General features: G+C 46.2%; 2 protein-coding genes and 1 pseudogene across 3 annotated transcripts in view; 2 read left to right on the forward strand and 1 right to left on the reverse strand.

The window, feature by feature from the left end:
* Nucleotides 1-573: 573 nt before the first annotated feature.
* On the forward strand, nt 574-6,838 carry CTSE (cathepsin E). The gene is given in 7 exon segments (XM_067711147.1): nt 574-615; nt 845-957; nt 959-1,039; nt 3,360-3,482; nt 4,681-4,721; nt 4,724-4,959; nt 6,677-6,838. Coding segments are annotated over 7 exon segments (798 nt in total).
* An 8,158-nt stretch (nt 6,839-14,996) lies between these two features.
* Nucleotides 14,997-26,296, forward strand: part of RAB7B (RAB7B, member RAS oncogene family) — a 36,176-nt gene continuing 24,876 nt past the window's right edge. Inside the window, exons 1-4 of one of the 2 annotated variants that reach the window (XM_067729201.1) lie at nt 14,997-15,235; nt 22,752-22,820; nt 23,345-23,471; nt 24,195-24,410. In XM_067729201.1, the coding sequence (XP_067585302.1) occupies nt 22,768-22,820; nt 23,345-23,471; nt 24,195-24,410 (396 nt within the window). In that variant the 5' untranslated portion in view covers nt 14,997-15,235; nt 22,752-22,767. The remainder of the gene's footprint in view (nt 15,236-22,751; nt 22,821-23,344; nt 23,472-24,194; nt 24,411-26,296) is intronic. The other variant, XM_067729202.1, reaches the window with a different exon arrangement.
* On the reverse strand, nt 17,386-17,542 carry LOC137219916 (large ribosomal subunit protein eL39-like; annotated as a pseudogene).

A 26,296-nucleotide genomic window follows, 5' to 3' on the forward strand; every position in this document is an offset into this window, starting at 1 on the left:
TACAAATTACAACCTCAATGTAGCCCACTGCATATTCACTAGAAGACTAAAGTGGAAAAGGTAGGCAACAGCTGGTATTGGTGAGGATACAGAACAACTGGACCTTTCAAAACATTGATATTGGAAATGTTAATTGATACAATCGCTTTGGAAAACTGTCAGTATTTACTCAAGCAAAACACTTGCAAACCCTATTATCTAGCAGTTTTACTCCTAGGCATACATCCAACAGTAATAAGTACACATGTTCACCAAAAGACAAGTACAAGCAGCTCTATTAGCAATAGTCAAATACAGGAGACACCCCAAATATCCATCAGTGGTAGAATGGATAAATAATGATGATATATTCATACCACGGAATACTAAAGACAATGAAAATTCTACAACAGCATGCAATAACATCACGTTGAGTGACAAAAGCCAGATAAAAAAGAATTCATACCATATGATTCCATTCATATAAAATTCAAAAATAGGCAAAGATAGTATAAGCTGTTAGAAGCCAAGAGATGGGTTATCTTGCTGTTTTGTCTTTTTTTTTGAGATTGGTTACTCTTAAGGAAAGTCTCAATGACGGGCAGGGTAGTTGAAGGGGTTTCTGGCAATGGGGCTGTAACGTCTGTGAAAACACTGTACACTTGTGATTTCTGTATTATACTTCAATAAAAGATGTTTACATAGAAAAAATTAAGTGGATGGGAGCATGGCAAAAATTGTTGTATCCATTTAACCAAGGAAAATTGAGTAGGGGAAGAATTAGCTTTAGGACAGAAGAAGATTTCAAGAATCTGAGCCCGTTTGCCAAGGATCTGTGTGATTTTCCTTCAGGCTCCACCATTAGGTAGAAGGACTGACTGAGGTCGGTCAGCAATTTGAAGAGAGTGTCACAGAGACTGACCAGTTCTTTATGAATGCAGAGTCTTATGGCATTCTGGGCCTGGGATAACCCTGCTTGTGCTGAAAGGGTGACCCCAGTGTTCGACACAATGGCCCAGAAGCTGGCGGATCTACCCGCGTTTTCTGTGTACACGAGTAGGTAAGGCCCATCAGCCCCACCAGATTAAGGTTATAACTATAGGGAAACAACACGTCTAGACTTAGCAGTCACAACACCTGGGTTGGAGCTCTTGCTTGGTCTTGTAGCAGCTGTGTGATTTGGGGCAAAACACTTACCCTCTCTGAATATTGAGAAAATGGGGTTTGCCTCAAAGTCGTTGAAAAAAGGACTTTGTAAACTATACCACACTGGAGTAATCAAAGAATCTCTGGGACTGGACATTCATTTATGCAGTGAATAAATATTTATCAAGCCCCTATTCTGTGCTCACCATGCTGCTAGGCACTGGGAACACAATGGAACAAGAAAGACAGTCCCTGCCCTCAAAAAGCTTAATTCTAGTGAGAGGAGGTGGGGGAAAAAATTCAAATGTTAGCTGACAATAAAATAATTACACATTAATGGCTGGAATAACAAAATGTAGTATATGCCTACAACAGAAAATTATTCAGCCTGAAAGAGGAAGAAAATTCTAACAGTAGTGGAATTCATAGAGACAGAAAGTAGAATGGTGGCTGCCAGGGGCTGGGGAAGGAACAAGCAGGAAGTTATTGAACGGGTATAGAGTTTCAATTTTATAGGATGAAAAGGTTCTGGGGATTGGTTGCACAACCCTGTGAATATACTTAACACTACTGAACTGTACACTTAAAAATGGCTAAGAGGGTCGATTTTATGTGTTCTTTGCCAATTTATACAATTTTTTAAATTGCATGTTGTGGTTGGAAAAGGTCATGAGACTCACCAGCCCTCGGACACGTTTACCTGGGGTTCTGGGAGGGTCAGGGAGGAGATTTCTTATCTCTCTGACTCCTTCCCAAGGAAACTTGGCCTGAGCTTACCCTGTTTCAGCAGAAGCGCATTTCTCTCGCTCTCCTCTCTCACATGGAGAGCTTTGAATCTCCTCCATCACATGGCTTCCTCTCCAGCCTGATTGCAGTGGAGACCAGGCCTGGACGGAACTGTGAGTAAGCGGGCAGGTGTCTGGACACCTCGCTTCTGCCCTTCAGAGCTTCCTGCTCCCTTTCAGCCTGGAAAGATGTGAATTGTGGTGGAAAACAGCAAATACTTTGCAGCCAGACTGACCTGGATTTAAATCCCCCCCTCTTGGGACTTCCCTGGGGGCTCAGTGGTTAAGAATCTGCCTGCCAATGCAGGGGACATGGGTTCGAGCCCTGGTCCAGGAAGATCTCACATGCTGCAGAGCAACTAAGCCCGTGCGCCACAACTACTGAACCTGCCCTCTACAGCATGGAAGACACAACTACTGAGCCCACGTGCAGCAACTACTGAAGCCCGCATGCCTAGAGCCCATGTTCCACAACAAAGAGAAGCTACTGCAATGAGAAGCCCGCGCACCAGAACAAAGAGTAACCCCTGCTCGCCACAACTAAAGAAAGCCTGCATGCAGCAATGAAGAACCAACACAGTCAAAAATAAATTAATTAATTAAAAAAAAAAGAAATCCCCCCCTCTTGCATTACTTCATCTCCATGAGCCTCATTTTTCTCAAATGGACACTAGGCTGACATGAGAATAAGATGAGGCAGGAAAAATTCCTAGCACAGCGCCTTGCATAAAGGCCATCAACAAACATCAGCTCCTCCCCCCTCGTGCCTTGAAAACTGTTTTCCTTGGATTCCCACAGATATCCACTTCCCTTCCCCTTTACTGCCCTGCATACAGGGCCCCAAGTTTTGTCTTTCTCTGATCCTTTTCCTCCTGAAAACAAATCAGTTTTAGGTCCTATTTCTGCAGGATCCTGCTAGGTGGCAGAACATATTCTGAGAAATCAACACAATATTAATAAATATTCAAGCTCCAGTAAGTCACTTCGTGTTCAATTAGCATCTTTGCCTAACACAAAAGAGTGAATACTGTGGAAATTCCAGGCACCACCATAATAGTGGAGAAGATACTTGGGGCAAAGGAGTCTTTGGGGGTGCCTCAAGTTGCGTGGTGAATGCACACCCGATGATGGTCCTGGCCTTGGTGCTGCATGAGTTCTGCTTGATCAGATCTGTGGTCTCCATTTCTCACCTCCTTACCCCTTCTATCCAAGAAGCAGGAGGATATTCACAAATCATTGAGCACAGTTGTTTCTATTGTTTGCCCAAGAGGCTCCGACTAATCAGCTTGCAGCAGTCAGAAGCCCCGGTCTCAAAACGCAGGCTGATATTTCTGCCTATCTAGGTACTTGGTGTGAGTGACCAGACCAAGAAGCAGGGGACTGGCTGAGGCTCGTCCTTGAGGTTTTCCAGTGCCCCTTCCTTGACAATCTGCCTTTCTTTCCATGTAGTGACACAGGAGGTGGTGCAGGTAGCAAGCTGATTTTCAGAGGCTAGGACCACTCCCACCTCTCTGGGAACATAGATTGAGTCCCAGTCACCAAACAAGTCTACTGGCAGATTGCAGTGGACACGTAAGTATCCTCCACAGAGTAGTTACAGAATGAGGGAAGAACTCATAACAGGCTCAGCTGAAATTGGATTAACTAAATTGACCTGAATGAAACTGCTGGTCACTGAGAGAGGATGCTGGGAGCTGGCTGCATGAGGCTAGAATATGGAGGTGCTGAGCAGAGGGGCAGGACGGGGCAGCAGACACATGGTACCAACTCTCAGCTTCCTTTCTTGTACATGTGGTGTATCTTCAATTCAACAGAGAGTAAATACTAACACTCGGCCAACTACTCATTCAACATTAATTAACATGTAAGGCAAGGGTTGAATGACACAGGGGTGCAAAAGCGAATTGGACTCAGATTTTGCCTTCACAAATCACTGCAGAAGATGACACCTATACACAAACTTCTACCATGTAGAGTAGAAGGTGGTCAGTACTCCATGAGATGGACCACCAAAGTGGCCCAGACCAGAAAGGGCAAGACCACTTCTATCTGAAGAACTCCTCAAGGGTTTCATGGAGGGGGTGGCATTGATTGAGTCTACACACACACACACACACACACACACACACACACACACACACACAGAGGCGCGAAGCAATCAGGGAAAGTGGAACTAGATTCCTGCCACATACCTAGCACTGTACTAGACAGTGCAGGAATTCAAAGAAATGTAATTCAAGTTTCAATTCAGCTGAAGATAAGTTCCTGCAAGGGGACAGGCATGTGCTAGGCACAGAGATACAAAAGCCAAAAAGGCTCCAATGTTTACTGTCTACTGAGGGTTTTTCAAACTGTAAGGATTTACCCATTTATGGGTCACGACATCATTTTAGGGGATCGTGACCTACATTTTTTAATGAAATGGGCTAAAATAGAAAATATGAGAGTGCACTTCATATATTAAGGTTAAGTACAGTGTCATGAAATTTTTATTTCCTGCGTGTGTGTGTGCATGTATGTGTGTGTACTGGGTCAAGAAGTAAATATATTTCCTGCTATGCATCTCAGTCAAAAAAAAAAAAATATATATATATATATAGAGAGAGAAACACTCATGTGGTAAGAGAGACCAAAATGCAAATTACTAACGTGCTTCAGCAGATTAGAGAACCCAGCAGAGAGTGAGAGCTGCTGGGGTGCCAGGGAAGCTTAGGGGGAGAAAGGGGAAGGAACAGGTAGGAGTAGCTGACGATGCTTCCTTTGTCCTCAGAATCCAGGTGGGAGGCACCATGATGTTCTTCTCCGAAGCCTGCAGGCCATTGTGGACCCAGGGACCTCCCTCATCACAGGCCCCTCAGGCGGTAGCAAGCAACTGCACAGACCACTGGGGCAGAGCCCATGGACGGGGAATTGGGAGGCCTCTGAATAGATCCTCTGCGTTCTATTTTTGTACACTCTGGAGTGTGTCAACATCAGTGTCTTGCCGGATGTCACCTTCACCATCAATGGGGTCCCCCACACCCACCAGCCAACTGCCTACACCCTGCTGGTGAGAACTGTTTCCTTATTCTGCAAGTCACAGGGCCATCCTCACACGGCTGCCACTTCCCCTTTCCAAACAGTCGCCTGTACTCAGGGTGCCTTTACCCCTTGCCCCCCTCCCATCTTATCTAGCTCTGAAAGCATTCCCCTTGGGAGGGGTGGTACTGCCGATGGTGGAAACGCCACTGGGCTGGTTCTAACTTCCTGTTCTGCCATGAAGCAGCAGCAAACCTTGGACAAGCCATTTAATGAGGTTTCTGACATTGTCAGGTAGGACTTTTCAACTGACAAAACTTAATCTCTTCAACCACCAAGTCAGACTGGGATATTATTAGCCCATTTGATAGATGAGGATACTCAGAGAGTTAAATGGTTCAAGATATGAGCTGCTAGAGGTAGGGGGATACAGAATAAGGTTATATCTCTTCTAACATTCAAGTTAACATTCTCCACACAAGAAAATGTCTTGTTGCAGGCGATTGGTAAGTTTGGAGAGTGAGGTAGAAAGGGAACTTCCAGGTGTTTTGGAGATCTATGATCCCAAATTTTCAATATCGCATTTCTTTGGCGACACACTTTAACACACCAACTTTGCCCAAGAGTCACCTGCAGCATCAGGGTGACTGCACCAGGACGGAAGCACTAAGGTGTAGACAGAGGGCTTTCCCTACCCCCATAACTTGATCTCCATTCACTCCTTCCCAAAGCCACCAAATATAAACAGACAGTGCAAGTGAAAACAAATGTTTTGCTTTAAAACACAAGCTTCATGTCAAGTCTCCTAAGCTCCTCCAACAAAGGAATTGTAGAGCTGCCACTGTGAACATGGTGCTGAGGACAAGTTACACATTTCAACTGTGCCAAGTTCATTAGTCTATACACCTTTCCCCACTCCAACACCCCACTCTCTCTCCCCTTCACCCTATGTGAGTCCCTGCTCACACGCACACCCTTCCCTGTACCCATTATGGTGCTATTGTCCTTTTATGCTAGCAGTTTTTGATCAGAGCCACCTTAATCCATCAAGGATGTTGTCATAACTTTGCATTTTTGTCCCCTTCCTCTCAAGAAGACTCTTGAAGCTCTCAGTGAATTTTCCCAAACCCTCATCGGCAACCTCAAATTTCAAATGGTTGTCGGAAAGACAACTTCTGCCTGTTAGACCCCAAGTCTTTACCAAACCAAATAAGGTTGGGACAGTTATACTCCTCTCACGGATCAATGGATACCTACTTGCCTTATAACTTGAAGGAGCCACTCGAATGATTCTTCCCAGAACTCAAGAGAATAGCAGTGGCTAGCCACTTACAGAGCAATTACTCTCCCTTAAAAAATTAAGTTGAGCTTTGCTAGAAACTAAAGAAACCAGAATTTAAGCCAAGATCTTCTAATGCCAAACCTTTTGCTGTTCCAGCCATGCAACAAGGTTTCAGTTTTCCCAATCGTTAAGATGGTGGTAAGGAGTGGAGGTGTATAACAGATGAACAATTATCAAAATTGCAGAACTTAGAAGCCAAGACCCACGTATATGAAATTGTGCAAACACTTTTTTGAGTAAACATGTATAGGTATACGAAACGGAAGAAAGAACCAACCAGCCAAAATTGTGAAGCGGCCGTCCAAGGCCATTTGGTATAGCTACCACTACTACACAGTACAGCCTCTAGACAGCACTACTTCCTTCTTTCCCTATACGTCATTTATATTCTTCTTTCCAATTCCAGAAATTCATGGATGGAATGAAGTTCTTAATTAGTGGCTTTCAAGGTTCTGACATCCAACCTCCAGCTTGGTCCTTCTGGACCCTAAGCAATGTATCATTAAACAGTTTTACTGCCTTTGACCATGGGAATAACCATGTGGGGCTGGCCCCAGCAGTCCCCTAAGCAGGGGCCTTGTGTCTGTGCCAGCCCCCCGGAAATTTACCTGGGCCTATTAGGTTGGAACATTCTCCACAGCTGTCAAAGTTCTTTTCAATAGAATGCAGTTTTTCCAGAGCTGCAACCCAAATTAGAATGAAACAGAGCATGAGAACACACACATACACACTCACACACATACTTCATATACCCACATACACACCAACTCCACCAACATCATAATGGAAGAATTAAGTTGTATGCCCATACTTTTTATCGCTTTTTGCTAATGTTTTATTATGGAAACTTCCGAACATGTGCACAAGCAGAAATTATAGTACAATAAATCCCTGTGCAGCCCCACTCAGTTTCCACAACCCATCAACACATGGCAGGGCCTGTTTTATCTGTTTCACCAGCTACTCCTCTCTTCAGCCCCACATACCTGGATTATTTTGAAGTAAAATTCTTAGCATCACATCATAAATCACCACATCAAATATTTATCCATAAACCCTTCTAATACAGGTATCCCCTGCTTTTCAAAAGTTCACTTTATACCACTTTGCTTTTATGAAAGACCTACATTAGTACCTGTTTTCCCTAAACTAAAGGAATCCAAAGAGGATTTTTTGCACTTATGAAAAAAAGGCAGAAATAGAAAAAAGCAGTCAGTGTTTGTTTTGCAGCAAGCTTTGATAGAGGCAGGGCATACCCAAGCAGTGAGAGTGGTACCACCAAGCTCCTTCATGGGAACTACACTCAGCATCTGGGCATCAAGCCTCCATAGCTTTGAACTGTATCTGTGAGCATCTGAGCTTTATCTTGATTTAATTTGTGTGTCCGTTAGCAAGGTGTGTCCATTAGCATAGTTTCATAGGAAACTTCTACTTTCAGATAGCAAGGGAAACCAGTATTCTTTTTTTTTTTTTTTTGGTTAATTTTATTCAAGCATAGTTGATTTACAATGTTGTGTTAATTTCTGCTGTACAACAAAGTGATTCAGTTATACATATATATATATTCCTTTTCATATTCTTTTCCATTATGATTTATCACAGAATATTGAATACAGGTCCCTGTGTGGGAAACCAGTATTCTTAAAGGTGCTGTCAGTGTTCAGATGTTTCCTATTGCCTCATAAATGTTTGGTCATTTTTATGGTTGACTTGTTTGTGTCAGGATTCAAGGTTCACAAAGTACATTTGTTTGAAATGTCTCTTTTCATCCATAGTTGCACGTTCTGAATTTCACTGGTTGAAATCCAGAGCTGTCATGTAACATGTTTGTCTGAGTTCATTGTTTCTATAAAACGATAGTTAGATCTAGAGGCCTTATTTTGTGGAAGGAACACTTCATAAATGGTGCTGGGTACCTCTACTGTATCCCATCGGGGACAGATAATGCCGGTCGCCTCTCAATTTGTAACGTTAGGACTGATGGGTGGGTTCCCGAGTTGCCAGCCTCATCCACCCACGATAACGTTCCCTTCAGCGTTTGACCTAAAGGTTTCAGCAGCCATTGATGATCCTCGCTTAGATCCACACTATCACTAGGGGCTGAAAACAGGGATTTTTCTAATTCTATTTTTCCTCCTGTATTTGTTAGCTGGCACTCTTCTATAAAAAACAACCCTTTCATTAACTATTGTCCACTATGAGGTACAGCTCATACAAGAAAGGCAAGATTACCTGCTTCTTTCCCTTTATTTACCAGTTTTCAGAATAATGAGTATGTTTCAACTTTCCTGCCATTTTTTAATGCTCAGATCACCCCACGTTTAGCCAGTGGGCGCCCCTTCAGTTTAGCTCCTGTGAACTTTTGACTTGACCTCAATACAAAGAGATGTTCTAGGCCCGTTTTCCCACAGTTCTGGTTCTTTGCAGTGTGTTCATGTGTTTGTTGTAAATGAAAATATTTCACAGTACATGGGAGGGGTGTGGTTGGAGAGAAAGAGAGAGGGAGAGAGAGGTTCTGAACAGATGCTTTTCACCTTTGGGAACCAGGGCCCATCCTAAGTGAGCTGATATGGGGAATCTGGGTCTAAGGACCATCCTTTGCCACTAGGAACAACTTGTCTTTCTTTTCCTTCCTTTCAATTTTGCTTTTTTCAAAATGGAAATATCTTCAGCGTTTTTCTTATTCTAAAATATGTGAAAGTCCCCCATGAGCCTCCTCCTCAGAGATAAGCATTACTATCAATCTGAAGTTATCTTATGCAGACTTTTTTCCTTGCATATGTTATCAGAGATGGCTATTGGTAAGGAAACCTTTTTCTTTTCTCATTTAACAGTAGATTTCCCATCAGTACATTCTTCTAACTCATTCAGCACAGTGTCAATCTATTTATCAAACCCTCTCTTAATAAATATTTGTTCTGTGCCAGGTGCTAAGAGAGACACCCCAAGACCTGCAAGACAACTGGGGCAGGCCCTGGCTGTCACTTCTGGCAGCAGAGGTCGTGGAAAACACACCAGGCTTAACCCTAACCCTAAGCCTGTATCCACATCTGTGCTCCACCCCTCACCAATCTGGCATCCTTGGCTAATTACTTTGTGTCTCCGGGATATTCTCCCTGCAGAGCTCTTGGGAAGAGTTGAGCTTATCTGGATGGAAGCGCTTGGGTCATAATGTTAGCACCCCTTCCCTCTAAGCATCAGGATCCAAGAAGTTCACAGCTACACACATGCACACACTTTTTTTGCTTTGTTTTTACTCTCTTTTTGCCTATATATATATATATATATATATATATATATACACACATTTTTTAAACTGAATTATTGCTTTCAGAGCAATATTTAAGCAATTAAGTCAAAAGCAGCATAGTGGGGCTTCCCTGGTGGCGCAGTGGTTGAGAGTCCGCCTGCCGATGCAGGGGACGCGGGTTCGTGCCCCGGTCCGGAAGGATCCCACATGCCACGGAGCGGCTGGGCCCGTGAGCCATGGCCGCTGAGCCTGTGCATCCGGAGCCTGTGCTCTGCAACGGGAGAGGCCACAACAGTGAGAGGCCTGCGTACTGCAAAAAAAAAAAAAAGCAACATAGTGGAGTGGTCAATAACACAAGCTCTGTGAGGGCGGGGCGCCAACCTTTAGAGGGCATCCCTGCAGACTTTCTCCTCAAGGGTGACATGGGCAGCAACCCTGATGTGCTGGCCTAGAGCCTGGGGGTCCAGGAGTCTGAGTGGTGGAGGCTGCAGTATGAAAGTGATGCTTCAATCACATCTGTAGGAAGTGAAATCAGGCTCAGTCCCAAGGCTGCCCGAACCCAGTTCTGCTCTGAGCACTCTGGTCCCTCAAGGCAGAAGTGATGCTTTCAGTCAGTGTGGACTAAACTCCTGCTGCCTGTGTAAACCTACTTAACCCTAATAGCTGCTTTGGGTTTTCCACAACTGACCTTGACTCTTTGTGACCTTCACATCAGTGGTTATTACCTCTGAAATCCAGGACCGTGTCCCATGTCCCACGTCTGATACTAGCTCACCACCTCTCAGGGGTGGGCCAAGAAGTTTGGCCAAAGCTTCACTGTGCCCTGGGAGTTGTTAAAGGATGCTGTATTCATTTCCTAGGGCTGCCATAACCAAGTACCACAAATTGAGTGGCTTAAGACAACAGAAATCTATTGTCTCACAGTTCTGGAGGCTAGAAGACCCAGATCAATGTGTCAGCAAGGCCATGCTCCCTCTGAAATCGTAGGGGAGAAATCTTCCTCACCTGTTCCAGACTTCTGGCTGGAATCCTCGGCACTCCTTGGCTTGCAGCTGCATCACTCCAGTCTCAGCCTCTGTCATCCCATGGTGCGTCCCTGTGTGTCTCTGTCTCTGTGACTCTTCCCTCTCATAAGGACACCAGTCACATCAGATTAAAGCCCCATACTACCGCACTATGAACTCATCTCAATTTTAATTGCACCTCCAGCGACCCTATTTCCAAATAAGATCATTCTGAGGTACAGGGGTTCAGACTTCAACCTATCTTTTAGGGAAACTCAATTTAACCCGTAACAGATGCTCTGCTAACTGACTGCTCTTATATTTGACTTTTGGCTTCTTAAAATCCTTTTAGGAGTTTTCGGTGTTTTGTTGTTCTTTTCTTGTCTTTTCTCTTCTTTTCTTTCCTCTTCTTTCCCTCACAACAAATCTGTAAATTAGGCAGAGGAGGTTTTCTTACCCTGTTTTGTGAATGGGGAAATTGGGTTATAAAACAATGAAACCATTTGTCAAAAGTAGAGATGGGGCTTCCCTGGTGGCGCAGTGGTTGACAGTCCGCCTGCTGATGCGGGGCACATGGGTTTGTGCCCCGGTCCGGGAAGATCCCACATGCCGCAGAGCAGCTGGGCCCGTGAGCCATGGCCGCTGAGCCTGCGCGTCCGGAGCCTGTGCTCCGCAACGGGAGAGGCCGCAACAGTGAGAGGCCCACGTAGCGCAAAAAAAAAAAAAAAAAAAAAAAAGAGAGATGAAGGTAGAATTCATGTCTCCCAGCTCCTAATCCACTGCTTCTGATTCATCCTCCTCCCCCACCCAGGTAGTTGCCAGTTCAGGATATCTCAAAGGCAAGGATGAAAGGTAGATTCTAAACAGTCCCCCTAATCATGTTTACTTGTTAAAATAAAAATGTATAAGCTGCTGAAAAGTTAATGGTTGCTGACCCCCAAAAGGATTCAAACAGTGTCCTCATGTCTGCTCCTACATGGAGATAAGACCTTGCCAAAGGGTTCCGGGGAGGCTGCTGTTTTTGTGTGTCGGGCATCACTTCCTTTGAGGAATGGTTCCCCTCCTGTTCTAAGTCCTATGGCCTCTCCTGGTGGTTCCTGGGTTCCCGTCATCACCAGTGACATTACAGGGGAGGACACAGGCCTCAAGTCACACCTGTCAGACTCTCTCTCCTGGGAATGGGAATCTTGAGTGGGACCCCACAGGACAGAGGGGCGCCTGGAGCTGAGCCGTGCATGGCGGGCACACAGAGTGCCAAGGTCGCAGGGCTACCCTCCTTCTGTCCTTCCTACTGTGTCTGTTCTCAGCTAAAGAACTCTGGCACGTGCATCTCACTGTAAGAGGGGGGCTGGGATGACTGTCCTGTGTGAGAGTCGGTGGCCTCCGGACTGTGAAGTCTGCTCTTTTCTCTAAGGAAAGTCCCAAAGCATATCTCAGTGACTTTGGCTGGGGAACCCTTAAAAGAAGAACTTGTGCTTAAGAGGATGGTAAGGGGAGAGAAGCTATGTGAGAACTTACCCAACACCCCACACACTTGGGGTGTGTAAAACACATCAGGGTTTAGAGCTATAGGTCCAGGCCTCAGGACCATAGTGTGCCCCCTCTCCTCAGCTTCAACATCTGCCCTCATCTTTTCAACACTTGCCAGGTTATGACATGACACTAGCTTCTATAACAATGAAACCCCCAAATCACAGTGCCTTAGCACAATCAAAGTGTATTCCTCGTTCATGGAGAGGCCAGTTGAAGAGTCGATGATTCAAAACCCTGGGATCCGTCTGCCTTGTGGTTCCCACATCCCCTAGGACCTCAGAGTCATTCTACTGTCCTGTGGACAGGGATAGAGTATGGCAGCTCCTATAAGAAGTCTTCCCAGGCCAGGTTTGAAAGAGGCCCAGTACCAGCGGGACACTTCTCTATACGCATTTGACTTGAGCTCTATGGGACCAGGGGCTCTGTCTTGTTCACCATTCTGTCCATTGCTAAAATGTGGTCCATGACCATGCCTGTCTATAGCGGGTGGGAAATGGCAGTGAGCTGTGGCCTGGCGGTATAAGGGGGCTTGAATGAACACTGGTCGTCTCTGCCTCACCAGGCCTCTGGCTGGGATCCTTTCCTTTCTCCTGATTCTTAAATGTGAGTATGTCTCGAGTTCTGCCTCAGCCCTCTTCTCCCTCTCTCATTCTCCCCTCTCCATTTACTTACCCTCTCCCACATCGGGGATGATGTGTCTCTGCTGAGTGCAACCAATGGAGACAACCCCTGTGTCAACATCTCTAAGCAGACGACCTGTAAATTTATGACCTTTTCAAATTAGCTCCTGTACCTCTGTTTCTCATCCTACACTATCTAGCCTGACCTCTTGTCCTACAATTCATTCATTTACCCAACAAATATTTATGGAGTCCTATCTTGGGCCTGTTTCCTTAAGGGGAAATTTTTTTTAAATGCCTGAGTCAGAAGCTTATATTTAACATTTTATTGGGAAGTTCAATTCAAAGGAAGTAAGAAAGGGGGAAAGGGAAGTGAAGAAGAAAGAGAAGGGGAATAGATACAAGGAGGTGAGTTTCCAAGCTGACTACAGATTTGCAGCAAACACAGCCACCTCCAGCAAACTCTCTGCATGGCAGCAAGGCGGTAGACTGAGGGCAGCTCAGAATGCACCATTGGCAGGGCAGTGGTGAGGGCCAGAGGTGAGTTTGAACCATGTCTTATTTCCACTGATAAAATACAAGTATCCATTTTGTGTCCCCCAAAGGGTCTGACACACTCAGATTATTGAATGAATGTGTGCAAGAGGGAAGAAAGGAAGGAACTTCAATGCACAGTGTCAGGGCCTCCCCTGCAGAGTAGAAGCTGGACGCCATTTTCCAGTGGAGCGTGTGTCAGAGGAAGAGAAGGGAAGTTGCTGACTTTTGATCCATGCAGACAGAGGAAGTGGGGACTAGAGCCTGAAGGTGGTTAGTGACTTGGCTTCCAAAGGTGTTAAGGGTAGTTTGCAAACATCCCCTAAAAGTATAAATTTCAGTCCCATATTCAGAGGCTGTAATGACTAGCTGAGGAGAGTTCACTTCCCCTACCCAAAAGCACCCATAGCAGCTGTTGGGCCCATGGTAACTTTTACATGTTCTCTGAAAGAGGCTCAGATGTGCCTCTATACCTCTACAGATACCCGTCTCTCTCCCTCCCTCCCTCTCTCTCTCTCTCTCTCTCTCTCTCTCTCACACACACACACACACACACACACGTTCATTTAAAACCTGATCTCAGAAAAGCAGAAGAATGGGGGGCAGGGGATTCCAAAGGGCACCAAATTAAGGGCAAACTGGCTGTCATAAACCAGTGGTTGTCCTGAGGGCGAATGGAGGCATCCTTTCCAAAGTAAACCAAGTGGAATATGCCCTAGAATTTTTCCAAATTTAATGTATCCTGTCCAATACTACACTTCATGGAAATCACTGCACCCTCCCTCCAGGCATGTTTGCTAGTGAAACAAAGAAATGAGCTTCAACTGAAGCTTTTGTTCCACCAAAAACTCCTCTCCGGGGCCTGTATCTAGCACTGCATGTGGCCTAGTGTGGGTTCAGGGATATTAAGTCCACCCTTGAGGAATGTATAGTCTACCTGACCAGACAGACCTAGACAGTAGCAAAGAAGCAGCGTCAGAGACTCAGATTGGAGAAAAGGAAGAACTTTTTGACGGTGAGGATTATTAAACTAAAGGATGGAACTCCAAGGAGGAAAAAACCCCATCTCAGGAGGACTGTGGGAACGGAGGGGCGCATCAAATGTATTATAAGCCTTAAAGGGATCCATCTGGGCGTGTCTAAACTCACTTTATTCCCGTTTAATCTGCCAACCATAGTTACCCAAGGCATAGTTCCAGGCAGCTCAAATCTGCCTCACACTAACGTTTTAACTTCCTGTAGTCTCCTAAGAACTTCGGGTTGGGTCACACATTCTCATCTGAGAGGCACAGGGAGATGTCAGGACTTGCCTCCCATCTCACAAGTCTGGTTCTGTGTGTGTGTGTGTGTGTGTGTGTGTGTGTTGATGTGGTGTGTTTGTGTGTGTGTGTGTAGATGTGGTGTGTGTGTGCGGTATTAAAGTGAGGGCAAGGTGTGAGGACTAGAGCCTCTCCCAACCAGGCTGATGGCCGGAGGGAATCTACTGCACGTGTGAGTCTGATAATTCAACCAACAAAAGGGCCCCTTTCCTGGGCGGCTTCCAGCAACAGAGGCAGAAGTTCCTAAAAGCAGCCGGACACTTTTTATGGTGCCCACAAACTGGTACGTTACCTTGCAGACCCTCTGACCCACAAGGGCCCACCCTCATGCCTCCTATGCCTCACTCCCCCCAGGACCAGAGTCCCTGTAAACTAAATTCTCAAGGGGCCCCAAATCCAGTCAGCTCGGAAGCCTGGCTTTCCCACCCTCCCACTCCCTCCACCCACACGGCTGAGGTCACCCCAGCCCAGCCTCTTTTGCAGCTTTCCCAAGTTTGTGCACGAGACGGAGAGGAGGAAAACTCAGAAGGAAGTGGCTTAGCCTCAACAAACTCTTTTTTCCTCCCAAAGCCTTTTTCCTCTGACCCGGCCAAGACTGCTGCTCTAAGAGGAGACCCCGACCCAGAGGGAATCCCCGCCTGCCGTCAGAGGCTGAAAGGGCCCTGGAAGTTTTCTCGGTTCCCGTCTATTCCAGCAGCCCCAGAGGTATTTGGGTTTTGGGGTGTAGGGAGGAGTGGAGGCAAGGGAGGCTTAGAATCTGTCAGCTGCAGGGTTTAGATCCAGCCCAAAGAACACCCACGCCTGAGTAACTCCCAGGGGGTGGCAGCGAGCCAAGGCAGAAAGGACTCCCTGCCCAGCCAGGGGAGTTGGGGCCCGGCTCGGGGCTCTGCACGGCCGGCTGTCAGCAGCAAAGCGATGCAGCTGCCGGCACAGTCAGAGAAGGGCCAACCAGAGACCGGAGCCCTTCAGCAGGGCTGTGTCCTGCTAGCACCCAGAGTCTCCTCGCCACTTTGACAGGGCACCTACTGGGATGGAATCGTGTCAACCCAAGGGTCTCATCGGGGAAGGGGGAACCCCTGGAGTAGGAAAGTGTCCCTCTTGTTCTAAACTGTAAATACGCCTCTCAGCACAGCTCTGTGATGCTTGGGGAGCCAATGAGCAGCGTTGGACAGGCCCGGATGTTAGTCTCAGCTTGCCACAAACTAGCTGTTCCTGACTCTGAAATCCACTGGGCTATGATGGCATGTTTTTAACTGCAAAGTGTCCTATAGTTGCTAGCATTGTATATGAATAAAAATAATTTCTTTGGACTTACAGATCAATCCCCCACCACAGGTCACATGGAGATAGTAACTTACATATATCCTCAGACCTACATAGTGCGTGGTAGGCATGCAGTCCATGTGCTGGATGGATGGATAGACTGATGGACGATGGACAGATGAATGGATGGATGGATGGACAGAAAGATGGATGGATAGATGACTATTTATTGAAGACTCAGTATTCCCGGCATGGGTCAGACTCTTTGGGGGGATACTGAGAGGTGTGAGGCATTGTCCTGCCCACTGGGCACTGACAGCCTACTTGGGGAAATAGAACTAATACCCCCAGAGAACTTAAAGAACAGGAGTGCTGAGCCTCCTGAAACCAGGGCTGTGGGTACACTTCCCAGAGAGAGCAGGTCTAAACCTGCTAGGATTTGGGTGGGTGAGGCAGACTTGTAAGCCTTCCTGTGAGGCAATAAAGGCATATGCTCCCCGATAGCCTCTTTTCAAAGGCAAACTTACTTCAAGACTGTAAATCCCATTTATGTTTTAGGGTGGATACATTTGTTATTTTCCAAAGCGTGGGAGCAGAGAGGGGAGGCAGTGACGTGGGGTAAGATGGTGTGAGGAGGGGAGGCTTTGCCTGCTTCAGAAATCTCAGCTGCCCCCCTGCTCACTGCCTCTCATCCCTCCCCCCCGTCAGCAGAAATGACACCTCACCCAACACCTCTTTTAGGCGGAAGGTTGTGTCTGCGTCCCGGTTGGGGCCAGGAGGGTAGAGAGAAACAAAGTGGGAAGGTAAAAACACAGCAGGTCCAAGAGTTCTTAGAAGACTGACTTTAAAAAGAATGTGTTGCATGGGGTGGGGGCACTGGGGAGGCATCAACTGCATCTTTCTCACTCCCTGGGCACTGAGCTACACTGAACTGTGGCAGATGGGCAAGGCTAGGGCTTAGAAGTCCTGCCAGGCAAGATGGGGAGAAGAGTTAGCCACGTGCAGTGGAGAACAGTCCCCGGCAGACTCTGCTCTGTTCAGACCTGAGCCGGCTGAAGGGGGGCCCTGCATTGCAAACCTGCTTTTCACTGTTATTTAACAGTGGAGGGTGATGACTCAGTCTGGCCTCTAGGAGGATGCACTGGTTTAAAGTATCTGAGTCAGCTGAGTGGGAGGAAGGAGGCTTAAAAGGACAGACATTGCCAAAGCCCAGCCAAGGGCAGAGCCCAAATGTTACAAGAAGGACCTTCAGGCACAGTCTGAAATCTGCACGTGGTTCCCTGGTGAGCCCATCCAGTGTCTACCCTCAAGCCACCCTCCATTGTCAGTGATGTAGTCCTGGTCACCCTCTTGCTGCTAGTTATCCTGGGACCAACGACCAGGCTGTTTTATTTTATTTTATTTTTCAAACAAAAGGGCTCACATATTTACTACTGAACCAACCTGCTAGTGCAGAAGCATAGAAACAAAGAGGAAAATCATTTTTCCCAGTAGAACATGTCCTGCTGTCCAGACAGTGGACAGCTAGATATGGTAAGATGCCAGTGACCTTGATACAGCATCGATATGTGGGCCGTCTCGTGTGTGATTCCTTACAGACCCAGCTTGGCTCTTCTCCAATATCTCCTCTTAGAGTTGTACCTGATTTTATGACCAGTTTTCATGCAAATCCACTGGGAGAGTGGGACAATTCTGTTTTTGTTTCCTGGCCAGGAATTGCTTGATCCTGAATGTCTTGTGAGAAGGCATGGCAAGGAACAGAGTCAACCACACACACCAAGCTGGTGGAGAAGGGAAGAGAGAGACAGGCTATTGCAAATAGCAGCCCCAGCCAATCCCTGCCCTTCTGGCGGGGTGTAGGGGAATCTGCATGGCAGCAGACTTTGAGGGCTCAGCCAGAGGAAGAACCAGGGCAGTGGTGGGTGTAGGGGGCTCAGAGTAAAGGCTGAGGTGAGTTATAAGAATCTGGAGAAGAAAAGACTCAAGTAAAACTCCAAGACTTTAAATCTCAGGAGGGCTGGCAGGTAGCAGAGGAACTGAGCATTCTTTCTGTGGCTTCCAGGAGAAATCCACCCCTAGTGGAGGCAAGTTCTGTGGGGCAAGTCTGGCCATCTTTCCATGAATATGGTGCAGGTGGCTCAAGCACTGGGTGGGAGGTCGGACTAGATGAACTTTGGGGTCCTTCTGTAGTGAACTGGAGAATGATCCACACTGGTAGCTTGAAATCAGCCACGGTGGGAGTATTTACACCACAGAAAGCGGCAGGCACTACAAATCAGGTATCTGCCCCCCACCGTGTTTAACCGTTTAACCAGGTCTTTCCAATTTGCTCTAAGAGCATGACACATGCCACACTGCAGAATCAGCCACAGCCATGAGTGATGTCTATTTTACCCACAAGGGAACAGACTCACCAAGGTTAAGAAACTCTCCCAAGGTCACAAATATATGGAGGTGGGATGAAAACTCTGACGCCAAAACTCATGATCACTCTGGAGTCCCAGGAGGCCTCTCTCTCCTGCCCCAGACACAAAAGTGACTTGTCCTGTCAGGAAGTCACACTCAGATGTCTTTGGGCTGCCATCCTTCCACCTGCTCTTTATAAAGAAATGTTGTCTTTATTTGATGTATATATATATTTTTAGACGTGGTGAGGAATTCCAGGAATTTAAGCCAGGAAACTGGACTTCATGCCACATACACTGAAAAGTCCTCACCAGGCTTTTTTTATTTTTTAAATTTTTAAAATATTTATTTATTTATTTATGGCTACATTGGGTCTTCATTGCTGCGTGCGGGCTTTCTCTAGTTGTGGCGAGCGGGGTTTACTCTTCATTGCGGTGCACAGGCTTCTCATTGCAGTGACCTCTCTTGTTGCGGAGCACGGGTTCTAGGCGCGTGGGCTTCAGTAGTTGTGGCTCATGGGCTTAGTTGCTCCGTGGCATGTGGGATCTTCCCGGACCAGGAATCAAACCTGTGTCCCCTGCATTGGCAGGCGGATTCTTAACAACTGCACCACCAAGGAAGCCCTATTTGATATTTTTAATTACAATAACAACTTAGACTTGTGTAACAAATTTTAACAGAAGGCATATATAAAATAAAACAATAGCTCCTTGCCTCTAATCTACCTTTCCCCACATCCTATTAATCATTTAGTATGTATCTATCCATAGCTTTCTATGTATTGCAGGACAAGCATACATATAATATTAAACATATAGTCACACACACAGGGTTGTTGTTTTTATACAATTGTGATCATACTATACAAAATGTTCAGTGATTTTTTTTCACTTAAATTGTCATATTTTTCCACTTCATTACTTCACTCATTTAAAAACTGCCTAGTATTTCAGAGTATGTATGGATCATAATTTAGGCCAAGGGTCTTTTATTGATGGACATTTAGGTTACAATGTTCTTCAGCAATTATCTTTGTAAAAATGTATGTTTGAGCATATGTGTATTTCTGTTGGATAGACTCCTAGAATTAGAATCTAGGGTATATGCATATTAAATTTTGATACTGTCAAACTGCCGTCCAAAAAAGACAGTGCCAATTCAGAGTCTATCAGCAGTAAACAAGAGTTTTCCCCCACCCACTTGTCAACACTAAATATTATCATCAATCTTCTGAATTTTTGCCACTCTGGTGGGTAAAAGAGTGGTATTTTTTAACTTTGCATGTCCTTAAAAATTAGTAAGTTTAAGTGTCTCCCAAGGGTTACTACTTATCATTTATAAGATCTCTACTGGTTACTTATTCGTATTCTTTGCCCGCTTTTATGTTCTGTGTTGTCTTTGATTGTCTGTAGAGTGCTTTACACATAGTGGATATCGATCCTCTGTTATACGCATGCACTTTCCACCTGCCCCGCCCTCAACCCCAGCTTTCCCTTCATACGCACACCAGCTCTGCTGCACCATGTCAAACCCGAACCATCCAGCCCCCCAGACTCTCCGACAGGGGCACCAAGTGGCAGGGTGTGTGATCCTCATTCTAGTTTCACAGAAGGCGGTAAGTAGGACCTAGCAGCTAAGAGTGTGATCTCTGGAGTCAGGCCTGTATTCAAGTCCCAGTTCTGCCACTTACAGACCGTGCTTTTAGAGATGAGCTAAACACCTCTCTAAACACTTCAGTGGTAAAACAGAGATAAGAGTAGTATCAATCCCACAAGATATTTCTGTGTGCTAACGTTTCTTGAGCCCTTAATTAGTGCCATAAATGCATTATAATAATGTACTATGTGTGTTAAATGTAGTATAATAATGTATTCATTTATTAACCTCCCGATGATATGTTTATTTGCATATTCGCAAAGTGCTCTACAACACCACCAGGCGAGTAAACCTTAGCTTATAGTGTGAGCGTTGACAACTCCGCATGGCAACGTGTGAATCTGCTCCCCTCTGCCTCAGGATGCTCTTTTGACCCCTGTGGTCAGTCCACACACGACGGCTCCTGTTCAGCAGCCCATTCCCTTGGCTTCCACTGTGGCTCTTGTCCCTTTGGCTGCCTTTCTCTCGATCCCCTACAGCTCTACCAGGGTTTTGTTGGGGTTCACCAAACCTGAGCCCAGTGCCCTAGATCCTGTGCACACAGATTCTACGGTTCAAACTCAGGACGTCAGGGGGCAACATGGCACAGAGCAGCCTTCTCTGGCCTTTGACTCACACGTTAACTCATCCGTATACTACCTGTGGGGCCTTAGATGAGTTATGAGTGACTTGGCTTCTCTGAGCCCCGTTGTACTCATCTCATAGCTCATGATTTCCTAAGCCCTACAGAGCAGCCCCTGCAGGTGCTCAGCCAATGCTGGTTCCCTTCCCACTTCCCCCGCCTCCCTTTTGTTCTGACTCCCTTTCCAGGGCACTCTATTGGCCTTTGAGGCTAAGTTAGCGGGTTGTACCAAAGCCTTTAGGAAAGAGCTCACCCTTGCTCCCCTTCCCGACTGGTAACTGATGCTTAGAGACACATACCTTTCAGAAGCTTCTGAGTCACTTCTCCTTTGGCTGGTTTCCTTCTGGGCGGTGACACCCATTACAAAATACCAGCCCCTGTTAATACTTTGAATTCTCTTCCTCTGCCTGTCTGAAGCGTGGGAAATGTTTGACGAATGAATAAATGAATGACAGAATCCTTGGTCTGTATTCATGACCCATCTTAATCTTGCTTCCTTTCTAGGCTTTTCTCTCTCCACACTCTTCGCCTCACCCTTCCCTGAAGCAAACCATCCACCTTCTCCACTCCCCTGTTCCCAGAGCTTTGATATTTCATTTCCTCCTTGGAAATATCACCCCCAACTACCTGTGTCATTTCCTCAGGGCCCAGTTGGATTGGCAGCTTCTCCCCCAGCCCTGAATTCTCACAGCAGTTTCTTGGGGCCTCTGCCGGGGCACTTGACATTTTCTCTCTGCTGTAATCACTCCCCCCTTTCCTTTCTCCCCTGATGACTCCCTGGAGTGGGCTCCTATTTGTTTTGTCTTTTGCCCTGGGCAAGGCTCTCGTGGCCCAGCGAGTTACACCCCAGTAGATAAAGCATTTTTCAACCAGAAGGGGCCTTGGGTCTTTGGGGCCCAGATGGCTCATCCTCTAGTTGGAAAGCCAAGACTCAAAGAGGGGAAGTAACTGGCCCAAGATCACACAGTGGCAAAGTGAGAATTAGAACCAAAACCTCAGGACGTCCAATTGAGAGCTTTTTCCCAGTACCAGGCAAGTTCAAGCTGACCAACTTTTGCTACCTCGACCAGGCAGAGTCAGATCAAGGTTAACTCAATGCACCTACCGCATCCAAGGTCAGAAGACCCAGGAGTTGGGAATAGTATATATGTGTGTGCGCGTAAGGGTCGAACCAAGGAGCCAGTTAAGCATAATTCCCTGAGACAGTTTTGCTTTATCTTGTTAATAATCACAATATATATACATATATAATTTATATGTATAAAACAGACATACAAGTATTTTTCTCTTATAGGAACAATACATGTTTGACATGTGTGTTGTTAAAAAAAATTGGAACGTACTAAAAAGTATAGAGAACAAAGTTAAAATCATAGGTTCCTACCACCCAGAATTAACCACTTACGTTTTTTATATATTTCTTTCTAGATCTTTTTCCATGCAAGTAGGAATTCATTTCAATACGGGGGGGCGGTATGGTATGTACAGTTTAGTGTCTTCTGTTTTTCATTTAGATCCTGTGGTGTAAGCGTTTTCCCACGTTATTATAATATGCTCACAAACTCCATTTTAACGACTGCTTAATAGTTCATCGTGTGCCATGATTTTTTTTTTCTTTATTGTTGGATGTTTATAAATGACGCTGGGAAAGAACATTCTTGAACAAGAGGCTTTGCCTGCGTTTCAGATTATGTTTTTAGGACAAATTCCTAGAAGTGGAGGGCAGGGACATGTTTAAGGCTCTCAATACTCTGTGCCAAGCAGCTTTCCAGAAACATGTACCAGTTACACCCCCACCAGCTGCATTAGAGAAGAGCCTTTTGATTCTGCCAATGCAGCAACACCTCGGGCTGAAGGAAGGCCACTCTTCCATCCAAAGCCTCTCAGCAGTCCTAACAATGGACCCCTTGTCCCACCCCCATCTCCTCTTCCCTCCATCCCTGGCTCCAGGCTTGGAACACAGGCTGTCTGCGAGGCCTCTGTTCAGTCCAGTCCAGCCTTGGTGCTCCACGGGGTTGGTAGAGCTGAAAGGTGAGAGGTGTGCCTGTCCTACAGGGCGGGGCCACCATCCTTCCAGCCTCAGAGAGACCCCCGGGGGGGTGCGGAGGTGGGTGTGTAAGGGTTGCTGAGTCATCCGCCTCTTTTGGAGAACAAACCCATCCGATCCCAGGACAGAGTTCTGCACATGACGAGGGGAAAGTAGAGACCAGCCCCAGTGACAATGGCCACAGGGTTACTCTGGCCAGCATGTAGATGACTTCTGTTTCCCTACAGGCTCTGAAGCCCCTCCATGAATCCTCAGAAGAAGGTGGACCTCAAGCTCATCATCATCGGATCCCTGGGGTAAGCCAAGTTCAGCTCGGGGTCTGAGGGTTGGGAAGAAGCCCCTACCCAAGAACAGTGAGACGTCCTGTATGTGCTCCCACCTTGCATGGGTCCCTTTCTGATTCAGAGTGGCACCAGGGAGGGCATTCCACCCCAGGGAAGGGAACTGAGATGGGAGAAAGAGACTGGGAGTCAGGCTACCTGGTTTCTGACTGCAGCTCTGCACTTAACTCTGCAGTAACTAGGTGTGTGAATTAGGCAAGCCATTTAGCATCTCTCTGCCCTCCTACCTCCTGCCACATTCAGGAAAGACCTGAACCTTTTGCTGTGAGGCACTCAGCTCTCTGCAAACTTCTCTGCTCACTTTGGTCCCTGCTTCTTGTGTCCATTCCCTAGTATTAGCAAGCTACTCAAACTGCAAATGTTAGAAATTCAAAATCTCAGAGAGAGACAGTGGTGAGAGGGTCATGGTAAGATGTTGAGAAAGGTATGGATATGTGTGTGTGTGTGTGTGTCCACATGTGTCTGGGTTTTTTCCTTAGTGTTGGAAAGACTTCCCTCCTCCACCGATTCGTGCACAAGACATTTTATGAGGACTATCAGACCACACTGGGAGCTAGTATCCTCTCCAAGATTATCATACTGGATGACACAACTTTGAAGCTACAGGTGAGCTGCCCTCTCATTCCCTCTTCAATATACACACCTGAATATCACCCCACATTCCGTGGATGGCCACTCACACAGCAATGTGCACCAGGAGCTAGAAGAGTCTAGAGCATAGATCAGAAAACTTTAATTCATGGGCCAAATCTTGTCCGCCATCTGCTTTTGAAAATAAAGTTTTATTGGAACACAGCCCTGCCCGTTTGTTTACTCATGGTCTCTTTGGTTGCTTTCACAGTACAACAGCAGAATTGAGTAGTGGCAACAGACGGTGTATAGTCTGCAAAGCTTACGTTATTTACTATATGTCCCTTTACGGAAAAATTTACTGATCCCTGATCTAGAAGGAAGAGCATTAATCCAGAATTAAGAGGCCCCACCCTAAGGCTCAGGTTCCCTGGAAAACTTGCCAAGTGGACTTGGGCAAGTCACTCCCAAGGTCCAAATCTATCAGGTGGAAGAACAATGACTGTCCTGACGCCCCAGGTGGAAAATGAGGACTCAGATGTGAAAGTACTCTTGGGATGTTAAATATTACTGCAGAGATTCTATAGTGTACATGGGTGACAGGGTGTGTGATGCCCATGTGTGAAAGGACCTCGTGCACCTGTGCCGGGGCTATCTGCCCCCTACCCAGAAAAGGAAGTTTTGACATGATGTGACCTGGTTGGGCATACCTTCAGCCACTCATCACAGCCCCATGGAGCCTCTGTTCTTCCCCTCCAGATCTGGGACACAGGAGGACAGGAGCGATTCCGCTCCATGGTGTCTACCTTCTACAAAGGCTCTGATGGCTGCATCCTGGCTTTTGATGTCACTGACCTGGAGACCTTTGAAGCCCTGGAAACCTGGAGGGATGATGTTCTGGCCAAAACCATTCCAATGGAGCAGTCCTACCCCATGGTGGTGCTGGGGAACAAGATCGATCTGGCAGACCGGCAGGTACCGCTGACTCATTCATTCATTCATTTACCAAACATGTGAGGACTGGCTATATGCCAGGCACTGAGTTAAGTCCCACACATACAGAGTTGAATCAGGCAGGGTCCTTACCTTAAGAATTTCACAATCTAGTAATGGATGCAGATAATTTAAAGACACTTATGATACAATAAGATAAATCATAAGCAATCATAGAGATACACCTTGGATATTTGGGGACCATAGTGAAAGGGCATCTATCTACTTAAGCCCAGAGTATAGAAAGGGCTTCCTATAAGGAAGTGGGTTCCAGGCTGAAGAAACAGCAAGAACAAAGGTAAGAAATAGAATGATGTGAGCCAAGAGCCGAAGGCAATTTTGTCTAGAGAGAGGGAATGGAAGAATGAAGGCATCAGAAGTAGGCAGGTGGGATTTGAATTAACCTGTAGAACAGTATTTCTACCCAGGGTCAGATAGGGGGTCTGCAGTTATGAATTCTTGAAACTACAAATTTTCTGGGAAAGTAGTAATACCGTATTTATTTCTTATTAGCTTAAGCATATTCTATATCACCTGGCCAGCCACTTGACAAATGATCTGCTTGCTCCATGGCTGCGGTGACCACACTTATGTAGGTGTTCACCACTGCAGTGGCATTGAGTAGAGCTCAGTTCATCGTTGCCTACTAATGAGAAAAGAATAAAAGTAGACAATTTATAAAAGATGCTCTTGTGCCAAACAAAGCCCAAAGGACACCAAAAAGAGCGTCTGAACAAGTTGTCTTAGTGTTTCAAATAGAGAAAATAAATGGGGTTCATATTTGAACCACATTTTCACAAGTGTTCAAATGGAGAAAAGTGATAGGAGAACTGAGGCATCATTTGGAATGATGGGTGGGTGGGTGGATGAATGGACGGTGGTGCTTCCAACTAAACTATTACCACCATAAAGAAGAGCCTCTTGTTCAGAGAGAGAGAGGAGTTTGGTTCTGACACGCTGAGTTGGAGGAGCTTGGAGAACAACTAATTGGGAATGACCAGTAAGCTTTAGAACACATAAGAATGAAACGTCAAAGGAGAAGTCTGTGCTGGAAATAGAAATCTAGAAGTCATCAATTCTATGGGAACTTCAGGTTGCAAATTTAGTGTCAATTCTCTAATTACAAATATCCAATCTCAAATAAGAATCAAAGTCCTAAGTTCATTCACAGCCAAGGGGTCTCTCTTCTTTCCACTGGGGCCAGCTGCAAGTGAGAACACTGTTGTCTAGGAGGGGCATCTCATTGCCAACTTTATGTGTCCACACTTCCTCCCCTTCTCAGGATAATTTTGGTTTCAGACCCCATCAGGAATGAAGCAAAAAGAGGGATTAGAGGTCAGGAGAAGCGAAAACACCCTTATTTGACTGGTACTGTCTTAAGATAGTTTGTGCTCTCCGGACCCAACAGGTATTTCAACTTGTCTCTTGGTGGATTACTCCTTTGGGTCCTAAGAAGCTTCCACTGGGAACATTTAACTGTACCTCCCCTGACAAGGGTCTTGCATATTCTTCCTCAGCTCCTAATGTAGGAGCTTAAGAGCCATCCTCCACTCCATGGGGTCCCCTCCTCCTGCAGACACTCTTCCTGATGGGGTTTACAACAGCTCCAGGCTGGCTAGCTCTCTGTGGAGCCCGCCTCTCTTTCATAAGGCAAACCCATGCATTCTGGCTCCATTGTAGGGCCAAGGGTAATTCGTTCTCAGTGCAGTCTGTCCTCTCTCTGCCCTGTTGCCTTTTGCCTTAAATCCCTCAGATGCAATCAGATACCAATCCACTGTAGCCACCAAGCTCCAGGGGTCATATGTTAACCTTTCCAAGTGGCCTCTTTTGGCCAGAGGTGAGGCCTTACATGGTCTCCCTCTTGGGAG

Source organism: Pseudorca crassidens, chromosome 2, assembly GCF_039906515.1.
Source record: "Pseudorca crassidens isolate mPseCra1 chromosome 2, mPseCra1.hap1, whole genome shotgun sequence".
In the NCBI taxonomy this organism is placed as follows: Eukaryota; Metazoa; Chordata; class Mammalia; order Artiodactyla; family Delphinidae; genus Pseudorca; species Pseudorca crassidens.